Raw genomic sequence first — 20941 nt, 5'->3', positions numbered from 1 at the left:
CCAACATCCACTTCTTTGATATTCTGCATCTTTCCTCCTAGACTTCCTATTTGCATGTATAACATCAAATTAAACTAAATTGCATAAGCCATGTTTATTTTCTGATGCAGTGTGATTTGATTGTCCTTCCAATGCCAGTTTATCTCCAAGGAATCAAATTTCTCGGGGACCTCCCATTCCTAGTTCTCAAAGATAATTACCTCTTGGGGGCTCAAGGTGACTAAGCGCACAAGGAGGGTGCTGAGGAAGTGGACAGACAGCCCCTTGGCTGTCTGTTAGCAACAAAGACACAGGTCTAAGAATGGAACCCACCAAACTGCCTTGGTGCTGGTTAGGTTTTATTTTAACAGGATGTTTTCTGTTCATTTATTTTTCAAAATATCAGTTATATCAATATTAGAAGTGTAAACAGGTACAAAATATACAGTACATAGAAACATTTTTCTTAACTAGTCTATTCCTAATAAAATGCAGGACAGAGTGAATGAATGGATGCCATGGCCTCTCCTTGCAAAGAGAGGCAGGAACCCTTTTGGGCAAGAGGACCAAAGGCTGCTTCAAAAACCAGGAATGGATATGTGTGTGGTGGGGATAGCACTATGGTGGACAAGAAATCTGGGCCCATTTCTAATTCCACTTTGAAGACTTTTGAGGTGGGACTGAGCAAGCCACTCACATGTTACCAGCCTCCCAGGTTGCCTCCTGAGCAGCCCTAGTGTGTGAATGAGCGCACACACCAAAGACGCCAGGTTCTCGAGGGCTGTGGAGCCAGATACTCCTCTGAGGCCTAAGGATCTGACTCACTGGGTGTGGGACAAGTCTTTTCAGAGGGAAGAACCCAAAACCTTTTCTCCCTTAAACTAAGGCTTCAGGAGGAACTGTGTCCCAGCTGTGGCTCTTCCTGGCTCCTGGCACACATTGTGTACTCAATGGCGAGAGGCTGAGATATGCCCCCTTTGAGCCCTTTTCATCTCCTCATTTCTATAAAGAAACAAGTACCTGTCCTGCTGCTTCCCAAAGTCAGGTATGATCAAGTGAGATGTGATGTGCAAGTACTCTGGAAATGAGACACTATAGGAGGGGCAGCACACCAGAAGCATCTGGGGTCTGGGTCGCTGGCTCCAGGCCTGGCTCTGCATAACCAGATGTGAGGGCTCCACACACAGCCTTGGCTCTTCACCTCCTCCAGACCTGACAGCTCCACATGGCTCTCCTTGATGGGGCCCAGAAGTCCCTGGGGGATGTTGTCAAGTGCTCTAGGACAGTACTGCAGATGGCATGGTGCAGAATAGGGAAAAGCCAGGCCAGTGCTTAGGGGCCTTCCAAGAGAGGCAGGCAAGCTGACCACTGCCTTGACTCTCCTGGTCTGGTCCTTCCTGCTGAGTGGAAGCTGGGGTTCCAGGTCCTGTACCCTTCTTTGCCCAGGCCCAGGAGTCCAAGGCCCAGACCTGCTGCCCAGTCAGACTAGTGACTCAACTCCCACAGACTGTGCTGTCTGGAGACCCATCCCTAGAAGTCCTGGGGCCAGGGGTATCCAGGGCCCTCCTCACCTCCAGGACCCCACCCAAAACCCTCCCAGCACTGCCATCAGACTCAGGAGACATGGCGGACACACACCCTGAAAAACAAAAGTGCACGACAAGATCTCAACTGATGCTGCTACTGTTTTCCAGCTTTTTCCTCAAGAATTAAAAAAGAAACAAGAACAAAAACCGGGTTTGCAGTTAAATTACTTGAAATTCTACTACGGTATGCAGTTTCACCATCAGAATCCTACTGTGTCTAGAGGTGGAGCGTTCCTCTTGTTCCAGTGATCAGTTCAGCAATGTGGGAATTTGGTTCTGCCAGTCTCCCTTTCTGCCTCTAGGCTTTCAACGCCACCCTGCTGTCTGCACTCAGGACTTTGTACATTTTAGCCCACGGGGGCTATGGTAGTGGGGGTGTTCACAGGTCGCCACCATCAGTGGGTCCTAGGACGCTTAGGCCACAAGTCCAGTCGGTCACGAGGTCTGTGGAAGCCAAGGGTCCTTTGGCTGCGGGGCTCTTGAAGGGGTCGGGGGGCCCGGTGGGCAGGGGCGGGAGCGGCTGCCCACGGGCCGGTGCTTTGGCCCCCGCGGCGTGGTTGCGCTGGTGCTTGCGGAGGTGGTCCTTGCGGATGAAGCTCTTGCCGCAGACGGTGCAGGTGAAGGGCCGCACGCCTGTGTGCGTTCGGTAGTGGTCGATGAGCTTGGAGCGCTCTGTGAAGCGCTTCTCGCACTCGGTGCAGGGGAAGGGCCGCTCGCCCGTGTGCAGCATGCGGTGGCGGATGAGGTGCGCGGGGCGCGTGAAGCAGCGGCCGCACTCCCCGCACCGCAGGGCGCTGCCGTCCCGCGCGCTGCCGCCCCCTGAGGTGGCCGTGCCCGCACCCGTGCCGGTGCCGGTGCTGGTGGCCGTGCCCGTGCCATCTGGCAGGCCGCAGCTGCGCTGGTGCGCGCTCAGGCTCACCTGCAGCTGGAAGCTCTTCCCGCAGGTGGCGCAGGTGAAGGGCCGGCCTCCCGGGGGCGCTGCAGGGTGCTTCTTCAGGCCGGGTTTGTGGCCGAAGCCTTTCGTCCGGCCAGGGTATTTACAGGGCTCGTTGAAGGGTCTCGGGGCCTGGCTAGGATCCAGGACGGCCTCTCCATTGTCTGGGGAGGAGAAAGGCAGCCCCTCTGGCACGGTCCTTGGGTTCAGGCCCACCGGAGGTTTACACCGGAAATTCCAGCCCCACCGAACCCCACCAAAGAGCCAGTCCCCGGCAGGGGTCTCCTCCTGGGCCACTGCAGGGCTGAGCTCTCCCATGTCCCTCTCAGGCCTGGCCGGCTCCCGCAGCCCCAACACGGGGTCCTGGCCAGGGAAGGAACTACCCTGGCTTTCCCAGGCTCCTTCTTGGACAGGACTAGGGAAAAACCTTGTGGCTTGGCCTGGTGCAAATAGAGTCCCATGGGCCTCCAAGTCGGTAGGATGCACAGGTGTGGCCACCACCTCCTCCTCTTGGACTTCTGTTTTGATTACAATTTTTACATCTGCTGAGAAAGACAGAAAGGCACATATCATCTTGGCCCTTACTCTTGAGGAATTAAGGATCTGATGCTTTCATTTAGAAGCACAGCAGCTATTTAGTCCTTGGGACGCTACTCTGGGCCCTCCTGGCCAAGCCTCAGGACCAGACTCTGCAGAGCACTCCACCATGGTGGTGAGGCTGTCCCATGACCCAGAGGATACTGTGTCCCAGTGCCTTTGCTACAGCAAGGCAACCCCCAGATCTGCCCCCCAGCTTTTGTTTTCATTTTGGCTGTTAAGGCTAATCATGAACTTTCCTAAGAAAAGGAATTCTGACCAAAGGAGGCTACTGCCCAAGGGGCAAAGGCATAGACATAGGTTTAGATAAATCTGAGATTGGGCTCTGCTTGTACCAGCTGTGGACATCAGGCATGTTTCCAACCAGCAGCTCCTCTGTGAATGTCAGATATCAGGGGATTAAGCAAGATAACACGTCCAAGAAGCAGTCACCCAGTTAATGATGAGAATATTAGAGAATGAGTAGAGAATGAGTAGGAATGTATATAAAGGTACTGTAATTTCACATCCCAAGGTTTTATACCAGGGATCTTGGCTTTTAACATATTTTGGTGGGTGCTAAGATGACAGAAATTATAACTTGAGGTAGCATAACAGAAGAAAAAAAACGAATACATAAGTTTGGTAAGTGATGCTCCCAATTCTGGCCTTCAGACACCTGTCTTTGGAAGGGCCAATACCTAAGAAGTGGTTTTAGCTTTGTTTTGTTTGCTTCTATGCCAGAGGAGCCATGTAAGTCTGGAGAGGAGGTCTGTCCTTCAAGAAATCAGAACATTAGAATAGACTGCTTAACACCACATGAAAGAGAATGGTCTAAAACATGGATACTGCCAGGAAAGACTGCTCAAGCCTAAGCATTTGGAGGAGATAAAAAACAGAATTCAGAAATAAAATAATCATGAGATCACAGACACCCAAAGGTCAGGGTACCTCACCAATAAAAACAGGGCTCCCAGTGGAGGCATCCGCCTCCTCTCTCGCCACCCCCATACCTTCTGTGGAGGCTGCTGTGTTGAGCTTCAGTGTCCCGTCTGAGCATGCCGATGAAGGGTGGTGGGGAGGGAGATCTGCTTGCCAGGAAGTGGGTGGGATAGTGGTTGGAAAGTTGGAATGGACGCCTGCAATGAAGAGACCAGAGCCATGGTCAGGGGCAGAAAGAGTGCGGGGAGCAGAAGAAAACTGTGGAGGGGAGGGCAGCTAAACCCCAAGAGCCCCACAAGGACTTTTCTGAATGATCATGACAACCCAGCCTCTCTGATGTCAGAGCATGGGGAAGCTCAGATGTCACTGAGAAGGAGCCCTTTTCCAACAAGAGGCAGCTGTTGATGTCACTGCCTGAGGCTGGGGACAGGAAAAGCAGGCATGTGTTGGTCTAGATAATCTGCTAGGCCAGAAGAACACTCAGGAACAGTGTCACCAACTCCCAGAGGGCCTGTGAGATATGCTTCAGTCCAGACCCTTCCTCAAGGAAGGCAAACTTCTATACTAGTCAGACCAGATGTTCTGAGAGACCATAGCTCCCCACAGCCTCTCAGGAACCTCCCCCAGTTCTTGCCCTCAGTTTCTACAACTCATTCCTGTGTCTACTGCTCTGTCTTAGCCACTCACCTGAGGTAGCGTCTGTGGAGATGTCTCCTGTCCCAGAGTCCAGTTGGCTGAGGCCCCAGGGCTCCTCCCCAATATCTGGCTGCCCGGATGCCCAGGCCTCCACGCCCAGTGCCTGTGGCTCCTGCAGCTGGAGCTCGCCCTCCTGCTTGATCTGCATCAGAAGGTCAGGGGCAGGAACAGGGGGCCCCGAGCCTAGGAAAGGGAGAGTGTGTGAGTCCCTTGGCCCTGAGCTCATAAATATGCAGCCAAGGAAATGGACACACTGGCCTTACACAGGTTCAACAGCAAAGAGTCTGATGGGAAGGAAGGCAATAGCAAGTAGGGACTTTGGGCTGAAGCTAGTCCATGAGGAAGTCTGAGCTGCTCTAGGAAGTCCTGCTTTCACTTAAAACACAGGAGTGACGGATAAAACTGAACCTCAAATTCCTCTTCTCCCCAACTTTAACCCTCATATACATGGTTAAGTGACTCAAAAGAAAGAGTTCAGATGTATGAGTAAGAGTTCAGTCAAGAGTTGCTGTAGAAGACAAATGACCCCACAGCGTTGCTTTCATAGGACACAGGCCTTAGGGGCTGGGCTTTCATGTCCATGTGGTGCTGACCTGCTGCAGGCAGCCAGGATCTATAAGGCTCTGTCCTAAGTGAGATGGGGCCTAAGAAAACTCTAACCACTAAAGGGAGTTACTAGGAAGCTGCCCACCTGTCCAGGGGTGTGCAAGGGAAGTGACCCGTAAGACACTGGAGTTCAGCATCTACACAGAATTCATACTACCCACACAGTGCAGGTGCCCTATGCTGAGAAGCTCACTGAAAAGGTGCTGAGAAACCGAGGAGAACCCAGCACAGGCAAGAGCAAACCTGCCCCATGGGATTACCCCTACAACTCAGACTACAGGGTTCCCCTACACACTAAAACTAGAGGAAAAATTAAAACTTACAGACCAGAATAGGAGCCAAACAGTCATGGGAGTCACTGGCAGACTTTGCTCTTAAGAACCATAAAAAAAAGGATAGGTTGAATGATACAGTAACATAAGTATGTCTAAAATATTCAAAGAAATAAAAGAAGGAGCAGAATCTCCAAGGTAAGGAGAGTAAATTATTTTTAAACAGGTAGATTTGAAAAAGAGTGAAATAAATTCTATAAATGACAAAAGCAGTTGTGGAAATTAGAAACTCAATAAATGGCTTAGCAGTCTGAACACAGCTGAAGAGAAAATCCATGAATTGGAAAAATGGATCTGGGGACATAACCTAGAGCAAAGCACTGGAGATAAAGAAATAGAAAATACGAAAGAGAAGTTAAGAGCCATGAAGGATAGAATAAGAAGTTCTAATAACCGGTGGTAGAAATTCCCGAAGTAGAGAACAAAGAAAGGGGCAAATGGAAGTAGGTAAAGAAAGAATGGCTGAGAATTTTCCAAACTTGAAGGCATTATGAACCCATGGTTTAAAGGGTTCATAAAACTATGGGTTCCAAGGTAGAAAATAAACACAAATAAATAAACAGACAACATTCAAGTGAAATGAAATAACAGCAAAAACAAAGAAAAAAATCTTAAAAAGTACTAATGAGAAAACAATAACATCCAGCCTGAAAGCAGATTTACTACAATAATCAGGACATCAGAGATAATGGAATATCTTCAAAAAGCTGAGAAAGCCATGCAAGGTGGTGCTTGCCTGTAATTTCAGCAACTTGGGAGGCTGAGGCAGGATCACAAGTTCAAATACTGTCTCAGCAATTTAGTGAGACCGAGTCTCAAAATAAAAACGCTGGCTTAGTGGTAAAGTGCCTTTGGGTTAAAAAAAAAAAAAGAAAAAAAGAAAAAGCTGAGAGGAAAATATCTGTTAACTCCTTTTATGAAGCTATTATAATTTTGATTATACAAACTAATGTATATGAAAAAATGTATAAAATAATCTCATTTATGAACACATATGAAAGATTCTAAATTAAAGAATTACAAATCAAATCCCATAATGTATTTTCAAAATAGAAAAAGAGATAACACTTTATGAGCAAATCAGGTTTATCAAGGATAAGATGAGACTAGAAAATATGGTAATATAATTCACAAAGTTAACAGTAATGGCAAAGACAATATGATCATCTTAACAGATGTAAAAGCAGCATCAAGTCTTCCTTCTGGCATATGGCTGGCTAGATGTGCAGAGAAACAGAGAAACTCCTTCCAGACTGGGACAGCTAAAAATAAAAATGCTGGGTAGAGTATAAAAATAAGAAAAAGGAAAAAAGAAATCAAAGTATGGATGACTTACAAATAAAGTAAGGAAAACAAACAGAGGCCAGAAACTAAGAAAGCCCCAGTTTCTACAGTAAATTAGTTTTTTTTTTTTTAATTGGTTGTTCAAAACATTACAAAGTTGGACATCCAGCTCCTGCCCAGGTCTGAGTGGCATGCTCCCATTAGGGAAGGAGTGTGGCAGGTCTAGGGTCAGGTGTGTGTGTGTGGGGCAGCTGGCTGGAGACACCCCACCACCCAACTGGCAACATTCCCAGCAGACTAAACTTACAACCCAAGCCCAAACTGCCACTCAGGGCACTGCCTGCCCTGTCCTTGGCTCCAAGCTGTGTGTGGGGAAGCATACTCCTGGCAGTGGCGCTCAGACCTCAGCATGGCAATAGAGCTGAAAATATAAAGAGAGGTTATAGAGGCAAAGATGAAAACCTCACGAATAAAAGACTGGAGAGAAAGGGGCAAGACAATATTCAAAGAGAGAACATTGCTAATTTCCTTGAACAAGTCCACACGTAAAGGTACTGCAGTGAAACTGCCAATTCTCAAAGACAAAGCCTTATTAAAAGCAGGCAGAGAAAAAAGGCAGATTACCTGCAAGATCAACAGCTGACTTCTGCAAAGCGACAGTCTCACAAGGCTAAGAGAAAATAATAGACCAGAATTCTGTCTTTCAAACAGGGATAGAATAAAGATTTTTTCAGACAGAAATAGACCCATATATAAGTACACTTAAACTGAAAGTTCATTACCAACATACCCACAAAAAATAACTCCCCACAAAGAAAAATTCTAAAGCTTCCTCTAAAAAAGGCAGCAAGGATCCACACACACAAGCTACCATGACCAGGGAAAAGATTTGGAGCAGCAGGGTCCCACGGGACAGGCAACTGGCAGAGGGGCTCAGTAGCTGCATTGTAAAATCTTGAGGAAACAGATGGAAGGATTCACCCCAATATGTCCAAAATGCTATTTCAACATACAATCAATACAAAATAAGATACCTTATATAGTTTTATACACACATCCTTCATATACATCTTTTTTTTTTTTGCACATAGTTTTCTAAATCTGGTCTACATTTTGTCCTTACAGCCCATTTCAAGTGCTCAATAGTTACCTGTAGCTGGTGGCTATAATTTTGGACAGTTAAAGGGCAAAGACTATCAGTCTGTAAATAAACAAAAAACACAGAAATATGCTGTTTACCAGAAAACTCACACCTGTAACAGAAGGATGCAGAAAGCAATATCACAGAATACAAGATAAACTAAACCAGAATTAACAACACAAAGTGATGTAGCTACATATCTTAGAAGAAATTGACTTTAAGAATACATAATAAAGCAAAACTAAAAGAACTCTGGAGAGGAATGGACAGATTGCCCTCACGGTGGGGGATTTTGATACATATTTTTCATAATTGGTAAATATCGCCAACTAAAGGTCATAGAACAACTAAACAACACTTGGCAAACCTGATCAAATGGACACAAGTAGAAACCAAATACAGGGAGCATACATGCTTCTCAAGCACATAGTGAGGAAGCAAAAAGAACACTCCAGGTTATAAAACAAATCTCAGCAAATTTTAAAAGATGAATATTTTACACACTGTCTTTTTTAATGATAATACAATTAAGTTAGAAGTCTTCAACTCCTCATATTTACTAAAATTTAAAACAAACAAACAAGCATTGCTTTCTAAATAATCCAAGGGTCTAAGGAAAAATCACAATGACAATTAGAAGATAACTGGACCCAGTGAGAAGAATATTATCTATCCAGACACATGGGCTGCAGGCACCATGGCACAGAGGACTTCTACAGCTTTGTGTGCGCTTAATAAGAGCTGCAAATTAATAGGCTAAACAGTTACTGCAAGGTGTTAGGAAAGAAATAACACCACCAACAAAATCCTTTAAAAAGTAGAAGACAATGACAAATATCAGAGTATAAATTACTAAAAGGGAAAATAAGGACAGAATACTGAGAGCATGAAGTTGGTCCAGTGAAGAGGAAATTAGACCAGTTCATCTCCAGCAAGCACATCAGGAAGAAAGGAGACAGCATCAGGAACCAAATGGAGAATGGAAAAGGGGAGGCAGTTTGGATGCAGCAGAGGTTAGAAAGGCAACAAGGCATTACAAATGTCATTCCAAGTAATCAGAAAATCCAAGAAACAAATTCCTAGAAAAATTACAACTTTCCAAAATAACCAGTGAAAAAGTAGAAACCCTAAATAGTCTAATAACTAAAATAAATTAAATGGATAGTCAAAATTTCCCCTACAAAGAAAACTGGAGGCTCAGGTGACTTTATTGGGATTTTCTACTAAATTTTCAAGGGTAGAAAATTCCAACATTACACAAACTCTCTGAAAATAAAAACAGAGGGCCTACATCAGAGCTTATATCTTTAATACCCAAATAATGCAGACAGTCTGAAAAAGGAAAATTATGAGCTTACTTCACTCATGAACAAAGATTCAAAAGTCCTAAGCAAAATGATCATAACAAGTCTGGAAATGTATATAAAGGTCATGATTATGTTAGGTTTACTCCAGGATTACAACACTGCCTTAACATTAGGAAATAATATAATTGACCTTATTAGAGTGTTAAGGAGAAAAATTATATAATCATCTCAATAAACACCAAGAAGAAAATAAAAAGCATTCTACAAATTCCAGTCACTGGGGGTTGGAAAGATGGTGAAATGAGACAGACATCATTACCCTAAGTACATATATAAAAACACCAATGGTGTGACTCTACTTTATGTTCAACCAGAGACATGAAAAATTGTGCTCTATTTGTGTAATATGAATTGAATTGCATTCTGCTGTCATATATAACAAATTAGAATAAATAAGTTAAAAAAAAATTACAGTCACTCCTGTTGGAAATACCTAGCAAGTCAGAAATGGGGGAGACTTCTTCAGCCTGATAAAGGGGATTTGTAAATGAGACATTTAGTAAATGTTATTCTCACTGTGAAAAATTAAAAATTATTCTCTATAAAATCATGAATCCATAGGACATCTGTTATCATCACTTCTACTTAAGGATTTCCCTGCCCAATAAAATAAGACAAAAATAAACCATAAAGATTTGAAATAAAAAAAAAAAATAGTCTTATTTCTCAAAGATGATATGATTAACTTTTCAGAAAATCTGAAAACCATTAGATAATTATTAGAAAAGTTATTAGTGCTAATGAGAGTTTTAGCAAGGTTCCTGTATAGAAATATCAATAAATAATACAACTGCCTTTTTATATACTATTAGGATTTTGAGGGAGCTGACCAATTACTATTTTCTTTCCTGTTGTGGCTCTTAAACTGAGAAAACAAATGAGGAAGGCCAGTGAAGTTAAGCTATTTTTATTAGTGATAATTTAGGATGTAGTTTTTATCTGTGCAGAAGGAATTCTTCATGCTGACCCTAAAACCAGAAGTAACCTGGGCCAGCAGAGAGCCTGTCCCTTGCAAAGCAGCAGAGGGCACCTATCCCTGGGGGCAGCAGGCAATTGGACTGAGGAAGGGCAGGGGGATGGAGGTGGCACCTTGATTAAGCTGCAGCTGCAGGGAATGGTGTTCCCTGCCCCCAAGTAAAAACAAGACTCCACCGACCACAGAGACTGAACAACAAACAAACAAACAAACAAACAAAAAACAACTTAGGAATATAACTGACAAAAGAATGTGTAGACCTCATTGGGAGAAAATGATCTATTTTTATTTTTTGCAGTGTGGGGGATTGAACCAAGGGCTGAAGGCATGATATGCAAGCATTCTACCACTGAGCTACACCCTCAACCTACTTTTTGGGAGAAAATTATAAACCTTTGTTGAGACATCACAGAAATGGAGGGACTGAGGATAGTCAAGGATGATACGACTCAGTAGAGTGAAAGGTCAATTTTCTCCCAAATGTTTTGTAGATTGAAGTCAACTCCAACCATAACCCGAACTGCATTTTTCATGGTGCTTGATGAGGTAACTTGAAAGTTTCTCTAAATAGCAAAGGAAAAATGAGAACAAAGGGCTAGTGATAAAGAACCAGGGCTCTCCCTCAGATCACCACAAAATCCATTCCTAGCGGATTAAGAACTTGCACATGAAAGGCAAGAATAGAAAACCTCTGGTAGGAAATGAGACGTGTATTATGACCTCTTTCTTGGTTGGGCAGTATTCTTAACTGGAGAAGACATACAAAGGATGAACCATAAAGCAAAAGACTAGAAGATCCAAGAACACGGAAGTGAAAAGCATCTGCACTTTAAAATATACCACAGGCTGGTGCTGCGTGCTCGCCCAGCATGCAGCCCTGGGTTCCATCCCCAGCAACACGAGGAAGCATAAACAGAGAACCTACCATCAACACCACAACTGACAGCAAGATTCATATCCAGAATATGTAAAGAAGTCTTACGAATTTAAACAACTTTAAAGAAAAGTGGACAAAAGACATTTCACAAGAAAATAAATAGCGGATATAATGCTGAAGCTTCCTAATTTTGAAAATGCAAATTTAAATCACAATTTTTCGACTATTTCAACTTCTACCAGATGGGCAGAAATGGAAATGGCATTTCAAAGCCAGTGAGAATAAGATATGGTAGGAATCCCCAGGCCCTGCTGGGGAGGGTGCTGACTGGTATCCCCACTTCAGAAACACTTCGTCATTACCAGGTGATGGTGAGCACACCACCTCTCCTACAACCCTGGCACTCCTGGGTCCACACCCATGTCTGTGTATCTAGGGACTTTTATATACGCACAAGAATTTTCACAACAGCATTGTCTTGAAGTAAAAGAAAGAAAGAACACAAACACCCACCAACAGTAGAAGGAACAAATGTGTTATAGTCATAAAACAGAAAACTATGAAGTGGTGAAAGTCATGAAAATGAATGAACTACAACTGCACTACGCCAACACAGACACTCAGGCGCATGATGTCAGGTGGGAAAAGCAAACTCAAGAACATGCGCGATAAGACTCCATTCATAAATAGTTCAACAGGCAAAAACTAAACAATGTTACTTAGGAATATGTACAAAGGAAATAAAAATGTAAAGAAGGCAAACGGCTGATGAGCTCTGTTTCTGAATTTTCTATTAATCTGCAAGAGGAAGGCAGGGACTGTGGTCGGGGAGGCATGATGGGCTCTGAAGGTTCTGGCCGGGCTCTTTGTGTGCTGGATACTGGGAACTGTGTTGACTAGCACTCCACCCATTATGTGAGTTTTATTTACTATTATGTATAATACAGAGTAACAAAAAAACCTAGGCACTATTTAAAAAGAGGGGAAAAAAATCTAGCATTTGGCACAATATAACATTTATTCATAATAAAAACTGTTGGCTAGCCACAAACAGAAGGACATGCCTTTAAACTAAGAGAATCTTCAAATGTCTATGGAAAAAAATCAAACTTAATGTGGAAACTCTAGAAATATATGTCATCCATAGATGAGGATGCTATCATTCTACTATTCTTCAATGTCCTAGCAAGACTGTTACACAAACAACAACAACAACAAAAAAAACAAAATCAAAATCAGAGATGACAGGTGCGCTACTCTGGAGGATGTAATTGTATATGTAACAAATCCAAGAGCCTCTAAATAGATATTTCTCTCTGCCTAATGAGAGAACACATTTTCTTTCACTAAACCCAAGCCAATAGCATACCTGACCCAGTAACAACCATAAAACATGTAATCAATTCTACAAATCTGACTTAGGAGAGAAACTGTAACTATCAGGAGAAATTGTAAAACCTTATTCAACCACACAGAGAAATCTTTGGTAAGTGTTCCCATGAAGAGCAAGGCTCAATATTTTTTTTAAAAATATTTTTATTAGTTGTTAATGGACCTTATTTTATTTACTTACTTATATGTGGTGCTAAGATTCGAACCCATGCTAGACAAGCGCTCTACCATTGAGCCACAACCCTAGCCCAAAGCTCAAAATTTTAATGGTAGCAATTCCCTAACATTAAATTGTAAATGCAATTCCAACAGGATTTTCTTGAGAACTTGACGTGAATATTCTGAAATTCATACAGAAGAGAAAAGATCTAAGAATAGCCAAGAAAAACCTTGAAGAATAAGCAGGGAATGCTTGGTTTGCTAGATTGTGAGGAATATTATGAAGCTGAGAGAGTGTCCTAGAGAGGGACCGACAGAAACCACAGAGCCCAGGAACAGCCTCAAGCACACATGAAACCCTGGCTCAAGACAGAAGCTGTGCTACAAACCAATGGAGAAAGACACATGGCAAACTGCTGGAAAAGCCGACATCTTTGTGGGGAAAACATGTAAATTTTCCCTTGTAGCCTATACAAATATTAATTCTAGAATGGATTGAAGAATTAAATTTGGAAAGCAAGACTTTAAAAGTTTTATAAGAAAATATAACAGAACACCTTTCTGACTTTGGATGAGGAAGGCAAGGATAGCCACAAAGAAAAAGCACAGGTCATAAAGGAACAGACTGGCAGGTATGCCTACCAAAAATCAACACGTCCGCAGAAGAACTGCAGAGCTCAAAGATCTGCCAGATTAGGGGCAGATGAATGTAATGCACATAGTGGATGAGGATCAGCACCTAGAACACAAACAAGGATGTCCAGAATCAATACAAAAGTGAAAAAGGACTGGGTAGAAAATACAGAAAAAAAACAATTCACATCACCTTATGAAGAGGATGCCTGACTTCATTATCAGTCGGGAAAATACAAATTAAACCAAGAAACCACTGTGCCTCCATCCAACTGGTAAAAAATGATGTAAAGTGGGCAAAGATGTGAGAAAACAGGTGCTTCATAGCTGCTCAAAAAGAATCTGTGGTGACCATCAGGAAAGCGGCGTGGCAATGGCAGAGGGGAGGACAGTGTGCCTGAGCACTCCTGGGCTCATCCCTAGCACTAAAAACAAAAACCAAGAATCATTCTCAGCTTGTGGGCCATAGGAACAATTGGCCTAGGTTTCACCCATGAGCCACAGTTTGCCAATCTCTGGCCTAGTGAGGTAATGCCAGGGATTGCTGGGCAATGCTGGGTGCTCACTTGACATTGCTGGTTGGGAGAATCAGGTGAGACCAGTAACAGGCTTGCGGACAGGTACCTGGGTGCAGATGCACAACAGGCAGGCAGATTTCCCCAGAACTGTGCTTCTGCCAGATGGGTACAGTGAACAGAGGAGGAACAGAGAGTTGAGGCTGTACGAAGGAGACCACTGCAGATGGCCACAGAGGGAAGGGAGGATGGGCCAGGATGGCGAGAAGGTGGGAGGGTTCAGGGCTCACAGCTTCCTGAGGTTAAGGGCCCAGGGCACTCAGGCTCTAGAGAGAGAGAACTGGAAAGATGGAAGGCAGGGGGTGGTTAGAAGGGGTGCTGTAACTGTCATTGACAGTCAAAGGTCGGCCATGTGGGGCAGAGAAGAGCCGGGGACCCTCCATGTGGATGCTGCCATCGCCAAGAGTAAAGGCAGAAAGAGTGACAAGGTGGAAAGGGGGATCCCCAGAGATCTGAGAGACCTGAGCACCTGGGGCAGGGTTTACAGAGCAGGGAAGGGAAGCCAGCAGAGGGGCAAAACTGAGGAGCAGGATACCTCCTCCTGCAAGCCCTGTGTCAGAGGGACATGGGGAAGAGGACAAGAGAACTGCAGAGAAGCAAGAACACTCAGGATCCAGCAGGACTTGCTAAGCACTGTGGAGGAATTCATAGAAGACAAAGAAAAAGGGACATGAAGCCTGACAGAGGCAGGGACAGGCCAGATGAGGGTGGGGGACAGTAGGGGTCCTCCCTAGTGCTTGCACTGAAGGGCCACATGGGACTCCTATCATGAGTGCTGAGGGGGTTTTGATGGCTACTGGGGTCCCTCCGGGCTCTCATTCGCTCTTAATTAACGATGGTGTGGGAGCTTGGGAAGGCCCTGCAAGTGTTACAGAGAAAATAAAACCAGCCACATGAACCCCCCCACCCAGATGTGGAAGCTGGAGGCTGCCTGTGACCTGTAGTTGTTCCATGTGGATAGTGCTCTGCTCCTGGTCACCTTTCTATACTTCAACCATCAGCACAGTCCTCAGCACCTAGAAGACTTTCAAAATACATTGCTAAACTAAACCACTGAGTGCATTAGCAGAAGCTGGTCACAAGGTCAGTTCTGTATGTGCTTTTGCCTTTGATAAAATGAAAATCTAACTGAGATGAAGCAACAAACACATAAGACACAAATAGTGCACATGAGTTGGCCACAGGAAGACAGATTCTGAGTCACACAGTGTTGAAGGAAGGGAACCATGGGACGGTCAAGGTAGGAAGCAGGGATGGAACAGAGACAGGGTCTTCCTGGCCAGAGAACCCAGCAAGGTCTTCCCCTCAGGAATGTGGTTTTTCTCATGTGTCCCCTGTCCTTTTCTGAACTTTCAAATATGCTGACTGGCTCCAGGGAAATCTGAGACACTGATATCTAAAATTCACATTCACCTTAAATAAATTCATGAATTTTATAACATTGGACCACACAGCTTGCCAACAGGATTCGGTTGTCCAGCTGGGAATAGACTTAAAGGCAGCCAGTGGATGTTGCAAAGCTCTGGATGAATTCTGTGTTCAACAGATTCTTCCTTTCTCTGCCCAAATCCTCTACTCTCTTCTCATCATTCCATGTGGCTGGCTGGCTGGCTGGTCTGCCCGTTTCCATGTGGAAGGCACTAGCTTCCAGAGTGCCAGCTGAGTAGGTTAGAGGTTATAGATAGACTACAGAAGGCAGACTTCACACACCCATCTCATGTTTCTCCAGTCTCTCTGGAAACAAGCAATTAGCATCCCTAGCCCGCTACTTTTCTGCTTTCATCCAATCACCTGGTTTCTCCCTGGCCTTCTCCCACCCTTCACCTGGACTGGGGTCCACAGGAACGTCTGGAACCTTGGGGCCAGCACGACGCCAGGTGCAGGGCTCCTTGCCTTGTTCAATCTGGGAGAGGACTTCAGGCTTGGAGATGGCATAGTCTGAGGAAAGACAGGAAGGTTAGCTTTGGCCATGTTCCCATCAGAGCAAGGGAAAGGCAGCTGGAAAATCAAGAAAGGTCTGGAAATTAAATGTCTGGGTTGGTACAGAGCAATAGTTCTCAAAGGTGGGCAACTTTGCTAGAAAGCTTGATCATCTTGTATAGTCTAGGAGAGGTGCTGCTGGCATCTGCTGGGCACAGGGCAGGGCTGGTTTGAACATGTGACAGCACAAAGGACAGCCCCAGCCAACAAAGAGTTACCTGGCCCTGTGTCAGCAGTGCTGGGCATAAAGCCTCCACAGGAGCCAACAGCTCAGGTCTGCACTCTAGAGCGCAACAGCACGCCGGTGCCCATTCCCTTCCTCACCAAGGACACCTCATCGCCCTTTATTCTGAGGTCATAGAGAGCTCATCTTGAGCTGGAAATGGGCCCAGGAGGCAGAATCCAGGCCCTTCCCAGGCAGTGACCCTTAAGTCTGGGACAGCAAGGCTTTGGGCAGGGGAAAATGCTTGCTGTAGGAAGCAAGATCTGTCCTATTCTCCATGGACCCTGAAGAATTATCACATAAAGGGCAAAAGCTCTGCAAGAGAAGGTAAAGCAAGTCCTTCTTCAATATGTGGTCAATTAGAGACTGGACCTCAGAGCAGAGGAGTTCCTGCAATCTACATCTCAGCAGTTACCTCCACAGTCTAGGCCCTATTAGGAAAGGGACCTTCATCTTCCTCACTCTGCCACTCCACCAGGCAGAAGGGGGAGTCTGACTATCACTAGCATCATCTTTAGGAGGAGGCAGACAACTCCCTTGCTCAAAGTATCTAGGGGTTTACATGTCACTGAGATGAAAACAACCAGCAGAAAGAGATTGGGGACTTATAAAATCCACTCGACAGAGAAGGGAGTGCCAGGCCTTACCCAGGGAGACCAGTGTCTCATAGTTGCCCCTCATCACATGCTTGTAGAGCTCCTTCTGCCAGTCCTCCAGTTTGCCCCACTCCTGCTCGGAAAAATACACGGCCACATCATCAAAGGTCACGGGCACCTGGAACCACAAGTGTCACACTCGCTCACCCACACACTTACAGGCACAGCCCCGAGGGCTCCCAACTCCAGGGCACCCAAAGGCTACCTTGGGGACCTCCCCCTTGCTGCCAGGGGGCAGCCGAAGGATCCAGAAGTTCCTGTTGCGCAGCAGGTTCTCCACATTCTCCAGCCGCCGCTGCAGCAGCCCGTACTCCTGCAGCAGGGTCCCCAGCACTGCCCACTTGCCCTCCAGCTGGTTGCCGAACTCCACGGCCGTCTTCTCACAATCAGCCAGCTTCTTCTCAGCCATCCCTGTTCGACCTTCTAGGGAAAGCAAGCGGGCAGCCTGCGATTCGATCTTCCTCTCCATGGCCTGAATTGTAGCTGCCATTGTCCATGGAGAAATCTTTCAAAAGAGAAACCAGTGTCACTCATTGCATTCACTGTATCTATGACCCCACCTCCCTAGGCATGGGAGGCAGGCTGAGAGCAGGGAGCCCATGTTTGTGGGAAGTGGGAATCTCCTGTCTCATGTGCCAGATCTCAACCTGGAGATCACCTCCTTTGGGAATCTCAGATCTGGCCCGTGGCTGTGGTGCCTTGCTTCCAGCCCCTAGAGCACATGGCAGAATCCCATCTTGAAGCTCACCACCCTATCTGGCCATTTCCTGCAGGGCTGACACCATGAGGCCTTGGAGGTGCACTGCAGCTTTTCACAGCACAGTGCTCGACACACAGCAGGCGCTCAGTGTGATTTTGCAAAGTAAACAGTGACTTAGCATTGCTGGGGTGTTTTAGTGGAGAAATGGTAAACTGCAGATTTACTAGAGCCCAGCCTGCACTCCCGGCACCCACAGGAACTGTACTGCCGATGACCCAGCAAAAAAACCCCAGCTGTTCCACTGAAACCACACAAACAAGAGTGTTGCTCAATTCTTTTTTTTAAAGCACCTCCTGTCCCCTTTTAACAAGACAGAAAAATCTAATAGCCAATTCCCCTTTCTCCAAGACAATCTGATCTTGTCCCTCACTCCATGCAAGCTAGGATTACCATTACTGCAACTTCATTAAGCAAGTTGGATTTTTTTCACACTACCTGAGCCTCCTGAGATTCTCTTTCCCTCCTGGCTCCTACCTTTCCCAATGTAAAACTGATAGTCTCAAGACCTTTTTGTAGCTGTAAGAAATGAGTGACATGCCCTTGAGTCTGGTGAGGAAGGTAGACACCGAGCAGAATATAGAAGATAGCAGAAGATAGAACACACAGCTCTATTAGAGACTGGACCTTAGTCATACTTTTAAATGTGCAGCAAAAGTCAAAAGATATGGAGCTTCCCTGTCAATGGAAATGGCCACACAGAGGCTTGACCGACTAGCAGATGGGGACCATGAAAGAAGCACACATTTGTGGACTATCTGCCCACTACAGTCTGAGGCAGGGAGGAGTCATGTTATGGAGGCTTTCTCTGGTGACAGTAGATGGATGGATGACTTTCTGGAAAAGCATTCCTAAGCAAAATGTTGGCAACTACTTGCAAAATAAAGTGACTTCTAGGAACCATATGTGGATTAATTTGGAGTGTGTTCTTGAGAATCAGAACATGGAAGGACACCTCAGAAAAAGGGACAAAAGGAAAGTGCTACAGGAGGCAAAAAAAAAAAAAAAAAAAAAAAAAAAAAAAAAACCCTGCCCAGATGTTACTTAAAAAAAAAAAAAGTTCTCTGGCTGTCTGAAAGGATGGACTCTGAGCCTCACTAAGGTAGGACTTCAGCTGGTCTCAGAGGTGGAGTATGGATGGGCAAAGGGATGTTTGACAGGGAAAGACTGCCATGGGAGGGGCCCTGCTCTCAAGGAGTGTGTGGTGCAGTCCTGCTGGTGCTTTGGGGGTTGGCTGGGCTCTGAGCTTGGTAATCCTCCCTTCACCTCCTTCTCCTCCTTGGGATCAACCTTGCCATATATCCTTGCCCCTCACTACCTGCTCTCCGTCCCCTGAAATCCCATTATGTTCTAAATGCACTGTTAGAATCTTCCTGTTGCATGAAAAGGGCACCTGTGCAAACTCCAACATCATTAAGAAGACATTCCTCTTTGATAGTTGAACAATGGTGCAGTCTTCTTATCATTTTCATGTGGCTTGGGAGGTGGGAACTGTGCTCTGTTGAAGTCCACAGCCTCACTAGTGGGAGTGTGAAGTAGCTCTGCTGCCTTAGCTACCAGCAGGGAAACCCAAACTCCACTTAAGATGAGCTGCTGGTCTAAGCAGCAGCCAAATCCCTCAGCGGTTCCCACCCACATGACAAAGTCCAGGCCTTTCAACCCCTTCCAATTCTCTGCAGCCTCCTATTAAAGTCATCTCTTCCAAGATCATGGACTCTTTCTGTTCCTGGGGTCTGTCTCTCTGTGCCTTTGCCGGAGCCTCCTCCCTTCCTGGAAAGCTCCCTGGGTCTAGCTCAGTCTAATGAAACACTAGCCTCCCGCAAAAGCCCAGTTCAAATCACAGAAGAGCAAAATACTGGGCCAGGATGGTCGCTGCTTCTGCTCCTGCATTCCCACGGTATGCTTCCACCTGGACACTGCGCTCCCCCTTTTCTGTTCTGCACGATCCTTACGGTGTACCTGTCTGCTTCCCCAGCACACACCAAGTCCTTGAACACAGAGCCACTGTCTCCCCACACTTTTTAGCTGTGTGATCATGGGCAAGTTAACTTCTCTGGGCCTCCGGTTTTTCTTTTGTACGGCAGAGATAATAACAGTACCTACCCCATAGGTCTGCAGTGAGGACAAAATAATGCCTAAACAGGGCTAGGTGCAGTGCCTGGCTCGACAAACACAGCAGCCCTCCCGCGCCGCCCGGAGCGAGCTGGGCACGTAGTGGGTGCTCAGTGTCTGCGGAATCGACGCCGGACACCTCCCAGGTGCCACCAGGCCGCTGGGGGGAGCTGGGGGAGGGAAGCTTGGGCCGAGCGCCAGGCAGAGAAAGAAGCCCGGGCGGGGGGGGGCGCGGGGACCAAGGGGACAGCGGCCGGGTCGGGGGCAGGAAGCCCCGGAAGGCTACGGGAACTCGGCGCGGGGCGGTCGTTCCCCTTGCCTGGCTCGGCCCGCGGTGCGGGGCCCGGGCGGCGGGCGCCGTAGGCCCCGGCGGACCCTGCGCCCCGCTCGCCCGAGCCCCAGGCCCCGCGGCCCGGCCCGGCCCCCGGAACCCCTCCCCGGGGCCTGCGGCGCCGTGAGCTGGGCCCGGGCCGCCCGGAGCCCCGAGGCCGCGCGTCCGAGCGCGCGGGCCGCCCTTACCGGAGCCGCGGCCGCCTCGGCCATGGCCCTGCGCTGTCCGGCCCGGAGGAAGTCGCCGCCGCCGCGCGCCGCCCCACGAAGGCCCGGCCGCCGGTCCTCTCGGCAGGCGGCGCCGGCCCGGCCCTGCCTTCCCCGCCGCGCTCCTCGGTGGCCGGCCTGCCTCCGCTCCGCCCGCAGACGCGCCGCCGCCGTCAGCGCCCGGCCGGTCCACACTGCATCCTGGGAGCCGGCGCCGCGGCCCGGCCGACGAAGGCCCGTGAGGCTTCCTGGAGGCAGCGCGGCCGCACAGCCCCACCTGCAGCCCGAGCGGCGAACGGCAGCGCGCGCCGCCGCGCCCCGCCCCGCCCCGCCCCCCGCGGGGCCGCGACCCCCGCCGCCCCCGCCCCGGCCCGGGCCCGGACGCCCTCCGCGGACCCGCGGCCGGCGCGCGCTGGGTCACGCCCGCCGCCCGCCGCCCGGCCCGAGGGACTCGTTGCTAAAAGTCCCGTCCCGGCTCGAGGCACCGCGCGGGCCCGGCCGGCGCGAGCTGGGGCCGCCCAGGGCCTCCCTCGGCCGTGCGCCTCCCGGGTGCCCGCGGCCCGATCGCCCGGGGACTCGCGCGGCTGCGGGAGCCGCGGGGACGTGGCTTTGTGTGGTGGA

General features: G+C 47.5%; 1 protein-coding gene across 8 annotated transcripts; it reads right to left on the bottom strand.

Annotated features, from left to right (window-relative positions):
- Nucleotides 1–321: 321 nt before the first annotated feature.
- Nucleotides 322–20562, bottom strand: Znf746 (zinc finger protein 746). 8 transcript variants are annotated; one of them, XM_027943297.2, is made up of 7 exons: nucleotides 20303–20562; nucleotides 17120–17419; nucleotides 16906–17032; nucleotides 15847–15993; nucleotides 4705–4896; nucleotides 4089–4214; nucleotides 322–3044 (listed from the first exon to the last, which is right to left on the bottom strand). In XM_027943297.2, the coding sequence occupies exons 1-7, from the start codon at nucleotides 20324–20326 to the stop codon at nucleotides 1945–1947; spliced, it is 2016 nt and encodes a 671-aa protein (XP_027799098.2). In that variant the 5' UTR covers nucleotides 20327–20562; the 3' UTR covers nucleotides 322–1944. The 8 variants fall into 8 exon arrangements, with proteins under 8 accessions (XP_027799098.2, XP_027799099.2, XP_027799104.2 ...); XM_027943298.2 differs by having other exon boundaries at nucleotides 322–3041; XM_027943303.2 differs by having other exon boundaries at nucleotides 16906–16987.
- Nucleotides 20563–20941: the final 379 nt, after the last annotated feature.

The sequence above is a fragment of the Marmota flaviventris genome, chromosome 1, assembly GCF_047511675.1.
Source record: "Marmota flaviventris isolate mMarFla1 chromosome 1, mMarFla1.hap1, whole genome shotgun sequence".
In the NCBI taxonomy this organism is placed as follows: domain Eukaryota; kingdom Metazoa; phylum Chordata; class Mammalia; order Rodentia; family Sciuridae; genus Marmota; species Marmota flaviventris.
Note: the sequence above shows the minus strand (reverse complement) of the source record. Positions and strands in the feature narration are given on the sequence as shown.

What these genes read in the sequence shown, in the direction of transcription:
- Znf746 (XM_027943297.2), bottom strand. Translation starts at nt 20,326, where the DNA reads ATGGCCGAGGCGGCCGCGGCTCCG. An exon ending in GCAAGGGGGAGGTCCCCAAG is followed by an intron (nt 17,033 to 17,119) that starts GTAGCCTTTGGG and finishes TTGTGGTTCCAG; the next exon opens with GTGCCCGTGACCTTTGATGA. An exon ending in CACAGCAGCCTCCACAGAAG is followed by an intron (nt 3,045 to 4,088) that starts GTATGGGGGTGG and finishes TGTCTTTCTCAG; the next exon opens with CAGATGTAAAAATTGTAATC.